The sequence below is a fragment of the Eumetopias jubatus genome, unplaced genomic scaffold (assembly GCF_037043125.1).
Source record: "Eumetopias jubatus isolate StellerSeaLion01/CBP00866 unplaced genomic scaffold, mEumJub1_p1.0 scaffold_8, whole genome shotgun sequence".
Taxonomy (NCBI): domain Eukaryota; kingdom Metazoa; phylum Chordata; class Mammalia; order Carnivora; family Otariidae; genus Eumetopias; species Eumetopias jubatus.
Window position 1 is genome coordinate 135,964,549 of NW_028274814.1, and position 7,299 is coordinate 135,971,847.

General features: G+C 43.6%; 1 protein-coding gene across 3 annotated transcripts in view; it reads right to left on the reverse strand.

The window, feature by feature from the left end:
- RRP7A (ribosomal RNA processing 7 homolog A) overlaps positions 1-7,297 on the reverse strand; it is a 15,629-nt gene extending 8,332 nt beyond the window's left edge. For all 3 annotated transcript variants that reach the window (XM_028115331.2, XM_028115334.2, XM_028115330.2), the window contains exons 1-2: positions 6,826-7,297; positions 317-522 (exon numbers count right to left, since the gene is read on the reverse strand). In XM_028115331.2, coding sequence (XP_027971132.1) covers positions 317-458 — 142 coding nt within the window. In that variant the 5' untranslated portion in view covers positions 459-522; positions 6,826-7,297. The remainder of the gene's footprint in view (positions 1-316; positions 523-6,825) is intronic.
- Positions 7,298-7,299: the final 2 nt, after the last annotated feature.

Below are 7,299 nucleotides of genomic sequence, written 5' to 3' on the forward strand. Positions count from 1 at the left end.
GAAAGAAGGCAAGGGCAAGAGTAAAATCAGGAGAACCAGTTAGGAGGGCACAGCCGGGGCCAGCCTAGGAGTGGCAGAGGTGATAAGAAGCGGGTGGGCTCACTCGTCCGGGGGAGGAGTGTGGACAGAGATGGGTTTACCCAAGGGAAGCGGTGGCCAAAATGGGCTCGTCCCGGGAGAGTGCCGCCAGACGCAAGCAGAGCGCAGCGTCCGGGACCTCGGGGCTACCGGGCCTCACACCCAACCGCGCGGGGGTCCCGGAGCCACCGCCGACGCCCGAGCCACCTCCCGGGGAAGCCTGGCCGCCGCGACTCACCTGAGTAACCCGGGGGGCTCGGAATCCCCTGCTCGGAGTCCCGCTCCCCACGCTTCCTCCCGCGCGCCACCATCTTGCCAACCGGAAACTGCGGAGGCCGCTGGGAGTCGCAGTTCCGCGCCGGGAGCGTGCGCGTTTCCATGACCACGGCGGCGCGTGCGGCGCGCCTTCGGGCCCTGGTACCTTCAAGGCGCAACCTTTGTTTGCTGGGAATAAAGTGAGCACACAAATGTGTGAGTAAATGTTGGTGTGGAGGGAACTCAACCTTCCATTCTTCCATTCCACAAATAGCAGTGAAGACCTCATTGAGGTTGACCGTTTTAACCAGCTTTTTTTTTTTTTTTTTTTAAGATTTTATTTATTTGACAGAGAGAGACACCCCGAGAGAGGGAACACGAGCAGGGGGAGCGGGAGAGGGAGAAGCAGGCTTCCCGCGGAGCAGGGAGCCCGATGCGGGGCTCGATCCCAGGACCTTGGGATCATGACCTGAGCCGAAGGCAGACGCTTAACCGAGTGAGCCACCCAGGCGCCCCCTTAACCACTTTAAAGTGTACAGTTCAGGGGCATTAAGTATATTCTCATTATTGTGCAATCGCCCTCCGGAATGTTTCATCCTCCCAAATTGAAACTCTGTACCTGTTTCCCCCTTCCCCCAGCCCCTGGTAACCACCATTTTACTTTGTTTCTATGAATTTAACTACTCTAGATACCTCATATAAATGGAATCATACAATATGTGTCCTTTTGTGTCTGGCTTATTCCATTTAGCATGTTTTCATGGTTAATCCACGTAGTAGCAGGTCTCAGAATTTCCTTCCTTTTCAAGGCTGAATAATATTTCATTGTAGGTATAGATCACATTTTGCTTATCCATATATGCCTGTGGACATTTGGGTTGTTTCTACTTTTGGCTATTGTGAATAATGTTGCTATGAATATTCCGTGCAACTTTTGTGCAGACATGTTTTAATCTCTCTTGGATACATATCTAGGAGAATTTCTTGATCATTACAGTAACTGTGTTTCCCTTTTTGAGGACCTGCCAGACTGTTTTCCAAAGTGGCTGCATCATTTTAAAGTCCCACCAGCAAAGTATGAGGTTTTCAAATTCTCCACATCCTCACCATTATTTATGTCTGTATTTTGGGTATAGCCATTCTAATGATTATATAGTGGTATCTCATTAGGTTTTGATTTGCATTTCCCTGATCATGAGTGATGTTGAGCATCTTTTCATGTGTTCATTGGCCATTTGTGTGGGTTTTTTGTTGAGACATGTCTACTCGGAGTCTGCTCAATTTTTACTGGGATATTTGTACTTTTTTTTTAAGATTTTATTTATCTGAGACAGAGAGAATGAGAGAGAGAGAGAGAGAGAGCACATGAGAGGGGGGAGGGTCAGAGGGAGAAGCAGACCCCCTGCCGAGCAGGGAGCCCGACGCGGGACTGGATCCAGGGACTCCAGGATCATGACCTGAGCCGAAGGCAGTCGCTTAACCAACTGAGCCACCCAGGCGCCCTGGGTTATTTGTACTTTTATTGTTGCGTTGTAAGAGTTCTTCATCTTTCCTGGGTGCAATTCCCTCGTCAAATACGTGACTTGCAAATATTCTCTCCTGTGGGTTGTCCTTTCACTTTCTTAAAGGTACGAAAGTTTTTAAATTTTTGATGAAGTTAAATTTATTTTTTGAGGGTATCCAGTTGTCTGCACCATTTGTTAAAGACTATTCTTTCCCCCGCTGAATTAATTGTCTTGGCACCTTTGCTGAAAATTAATGGACCAGATACATGAGGCTTTAATTTTGGACTCTCCATTCTATTCCATTGGTCTGTATGTCTATCCTTATGCTAGTACCACACTGTCTTGATTACTGTAGCATTTTACTTAAGTTTTGAAATCTGGAAGTGAGTTCAACTCTCTTCTTTTTCAAGATGTTTTTGGCTACTCAGGATCCCTTTAAATTCTTTCAACAATGTTTTGTAGTTTTCAGGATGTAAGTTTTATACTTAAGTACACCTATTTAAGTATTAAGTTTATCCTATTTTATTGTTTGATTCTATGCTGAGTGGCATTGTTTTCTAATATGATTTTTAGGTTACTCATTGTAAGTATATCGATTGACCTTGCATTCTGCAACCTTGCTGTTTATTAATTCTAGTAGTCTTTCAGTGGATTCCTTAACATTTTCTGTATAAAGACCATGTCATCTACAAATAGAGATAATTTTACTTTTTTCTTTCCAATCTGCATGCTTTTCTCTGCAACTCCCTGACTTCTCCCCTACCCCAATCCCCCTGGCTAGAGCCTCCAATTCAATATTAAACAGAAGTGGTAAAGCCAGACATCCTTGTCTTGTCTCCAATCTTAGAGGGAAAGCTTTCAATATTTAACCCAGGGATTACTGATTTCACTGTGACCAAAGAACACACTGTATGAACTTAATTCTTCTACACTTGTTGAGATTTGTTTTATGGGCCAGGACATGGTCTATCTTGGTATATGTCCCATGGTATTTGAAAAGAATGTCTTCTATTGTTGGGTGGAATATTCTTTGTTGATTGGATCCTGTTGGTTGGTGGTGATAAGTTCTTCTACATCCCTGTCTAGTTCTACCTATTGTTGCAAGGGGTGTTGAAGTCTTTAAGTGTAAGTGTGGATTTGCTATTCCAATTCTATCAGGTTTTGCATCACATGATTTGCAGCTCTGTTACTGGGTAAATACGTATTTAGGATTATACTTCTTGGTAGATCAACCCTTTTTTTCATTATATAATGTTCCTCTATCTCTGGTAACTTTCTTTGCTCTGAAGTCTAATAGATCTGTTACTAACACAGCTACTTTTTGGGGACTGTTGGCATGATATATATTTTTCAATCCTTTTGCTTTCAACCTGATATTGTCATATTCGACGTGTCTCTTGCAGATAGCATATAAATTAGGGCATGTTCTTTCACTCACTTTGGCAATCTCTTTCAATGGAGATATATACCATTTACATTTGATATAGTGATCTTAGTGACATAATCTCACATTTTATTAATTTTCTTTTTTTCTTGCCTTCCCATGGTTAACCTGAACTTTTTTTTAGAAATTCATTTTTATCTATCTGTAGTGTTTCTGGTTGTATTATCTTTTTTAGTGATTGCCCTAAGGATCTCATCATATATACTTAAGTTACTACCACATATTATTGTTGACATTTTACCAGTTTGGGCGAAATGTAGAAAACTTCCCTCTATTTCCCTTTGCCCTCCCCTATTTATAAAGTAATTGCTTTAAATATTTCCTCTGTGTACATCGAGAACCACATCAATGTTATAATTTTGGTTTCAACCATTAACAATTTAGAAAACTCAAGAGAAGGAAAGTATTTTATTTACCTATAGTTTTACTATTTCTGCTGTTCTCCCTTCCTTTCCGATACACGAAGTTTCCTTCTTTTATAAGTTGAGAGCTTTTGTAGCCATTATTTTAGTGTAGGTCTGCAGGCAACAAATTCCTAGTTTTCCTTTATCTTAGAATGTCTGAAATACCCCTGAACCCTGAAAGGTATTTTTTGCTGGTTGTAGAATCCTCAGTTGACTCAACTTTCTTTGTTAAAAGTGTGCCACTTTCTTCTGGCCTCATGGTTTCTGTTGAGGGACCTGTCACATTGTTTTTCCCTTATAGGTGTCATTTTTCTTTTGCTTTTAAAATTTTTGTCTAGTTTTCAGAAGTTTGGCTGTGAAGTGTCTTGGTGTTAATTTCTTTGGATTTGTTTGGGATTCTTAGAGCTTCTTGAATCTACAGGTTTAGATCTTTCACCATTTCTGGTGAGTATATGGCTATTACTTCAACTACTTCAGCCCCAATTTTTCTTCCCTCCTTCTGGTACTCTGATTTTTTTTTTTTTTTAAGATTTTATTTATTTGAGAGAGACACAGCAAGAGAGGGAACACAAGCAGGGGGAGTGGGAGAGGGAGAAGCAGGCTTCCCGCCGAGCAGGGAGCCCGATGCGGGGCTCAGTCCCAGGACCCCGGGATCATGACCTGAGCTGAAGGCAGACGCTTAACGACTGAGCCACTCAGGCGCCCCGTTGATTTTTTTAGATTTTTTGTCGTAGGTCCGTGAAGTCTTTTTTTTTTTTTAAGTATTTCCTTTCTGTTCAGATTTGTTAATTTCTATTGTTTTACCTTCAAGGATTCTTTCTCTACTGCTTTTTTGGTAATTGTATTTTTCAGCTCTAAATGATCCTTTATATTTTATTTGCTGAGACTTTGTATTTTTTTTCACTTGTTTCAAGTGTGTTCATTGTTGACACTTTTATGGTGACTGCTTTTAAATCCTTGCCAGACAATTCTAACATCTCTCATCTCAGTGTTGTCTCCCCACCCCCTTTTCTATTTTCCCGGCCTTTTCAGTCTATTTTTGACTGAAACATGGACATTTTGGGTTGTTATAAAGTCTGCATTTGGGGCGCCTGGGTGGCTCAGTCGTTAGGCGTCTGCCTTCAGCTCAGGTCATGATCCCAGGGCCCTGGGATCGTGCCCCGCGCCGGGCTCCCTGCTCTGCAGGAAACCTGCCTCTCCCTCTACCCCTCCCTCTGCTTGTGTTCCGTCAGGTGAATAAATAAAATCTTTAAAAAAAAAAAAGACTGCATCTTATTTAGATTTTCTGTTACAGCACATCTCCTCTGATGGGGCTGGAAAGGCACCACTTAATTACTGCCAGGTGTGGAGTTCAGGGTCCTTGCTTGATGTCTGCTGACACCCAGGGTGGGAGCGCCTCCTAGTTACTGCCTTGTGGGGGTGAGTTCCATCATCCCATTACACTTCTACTTAGAACACCCTGGTTGGAAGGGGCTAAGGTGCCTCATTTCTCCTCCTATGGCCTCCACTGACACCAATTTAAAGTTCCAGCTCCCTGCTTGGCCTTCTCGGATACCACCCCAACAAGAATTTTGGGGTGCCTCCAATACAGCCTAGTGAGGATGGAAACCTAATCTCCCAACTTGGCTTATGTTGGTGAAGTCAGGGTGGTTTCCTCTGTGGTTTGGCTGTAGTCTTGCTAAGCTCTTCTTTTTCTGGCCCTCATTTGGGGTTTTGTCTGCCTTTTCAGCACCCAGTTTGAGATGTGAAGCAAAAAGAAAACTCAGGGAGCTCAGTGCCAGTAATTCCTTGGGTCCCAGGGTCCCAAGGTCCCCAGCCAGTCTGCCTTCTCTCCACCTTCCAGGCTTATGTTTGTTTTATATAAAATCTCCAGAGTTCTATTTAGTGGAAAGGATAGGGATTAAGTACTTCCATTCTACCTTCCCAGAAGAGCTGTTCCACTATTATACCTTAATAAACCAATATGAAAATATAAAAATGGTACAGCCGCTGTGGAAACTGGAATAGCAATTCCTCAAATTACTAATAGAATTACCATAGGATATAGCAATTCCACTTCTGGGTATGGACCCTCCGAAATTGAAAGCAGGGTCTTTTTTCTTTTTGAGAGAGAGAGGGGTAGAGGTGGGGGCGGGGCGGGGGGAGAATCTTAACCAGGCTCCATCCATGCCCTGCGTGGAGCTTGACTTGGAGCTTGATCTCAAAACCCTGAGAGCATGACCTCAGCTGAAATCAGGAGTCGGACGCTTGGGGCGCCTGGGTGGCTCAGTCATTGGGCGTCTGCCTTCAGCTCAGGTCATGGTCCCAGGGTCCTGGGATTGAGCCCCACATCAGGCTCCCCACTCCGCGGGAGGCCTGCTTCTCCCTCTCCCACTCCCCCTGCTTGTGTTCCCTCTCTCGCTGTGTCTTTCTCTGTCAAATAAATAAATAAAATCTTAAAAAAAAAAAAGAATCGGACGCTTAACCGACTGAGCCACCCCTGAAAGCAGGGTCTTAAAGAGATCTGTACACCTGTGTTATCAGCATTATTCACAATAGCTAAAACATGGAAACAATCCAGTTGTCCACAGATGAATAAGCAAAATGTGGTATACACACACATACAAAGTAGTATTCAACTTTAAAAAGAAAATTCTGATATATGCTACATGGAAGCCTGAGGACACGATGCTGAATGAAATAAGCCAAAGACAGATAAATACTGTACCAATCTACTTATATGAGTAATCAAAGTCTTAGAAAGTGTAAGGATGGTTGCCAGGGTCTGGAGGAGAGGAAGATGGGGAATTACTGTTGAATGGAAATAGCATTTCAGTTCTACAAGATGAAGGGTTATGGGGATGGATGATGGTGAGTTGCACAATATGACTGTATGTACAAAGATGGTAAATTTTGTGTATTTTACCACACAAAAACCATCAACAAATTAGTTTTTTTCTAATGCATAATTGATCTAAGAGAGAAATTTCATAGGTGAAATCTGACGTCTTCAAACCAAGGCAAAATTCGGGTTCTCCTGTTCCCTATGAACAGACCTAATTCTATGCTGGAGCTGACCATGCTAATACCTAGTGAGGCCCTTTAGGCCCAGGACATACTGAGTTACTGTACCAGGTACTTCACAGACATTGATGCTTACATCCTCCGCTATGGAGACGGGGGTTCAGCAAATCCTGTGAAAAAATGCCCCAAGATCACAGCTGGTGAGTGGGAAAGCAACTCCTGTTTTCTAGTGCCAAGTCCCACAAGGTCACTTGGAATCCTTTAAGAAAGAACAGCTCAAAGGTAGGAATAACAAATATTTATTCAGAAATGGGTAACATAGAGTCTCCTCCATCCCTTAATGTCTCTTCCTCTCCTTTTGAACAAGAGATACACATGAGGAATGCGGAGGGGTGGGGGTTGGAGAGGGATGCAAGGATTGGCCCATCACCTTCTCTTCCATTTCCCATGACGACACCCTGTAGAGCAGGGGAGGCAAACAGGCTCCACCCTGCAATGTACCATATGGCCATCCAGAGGACAGGGTCCAGATGGCCAGGAGGCTGCAGCTGGGCTCACTGAACTCTGTGATCGCCAGAGCAGCCTGGCACGGGACTGGGCGGCGGGGGGG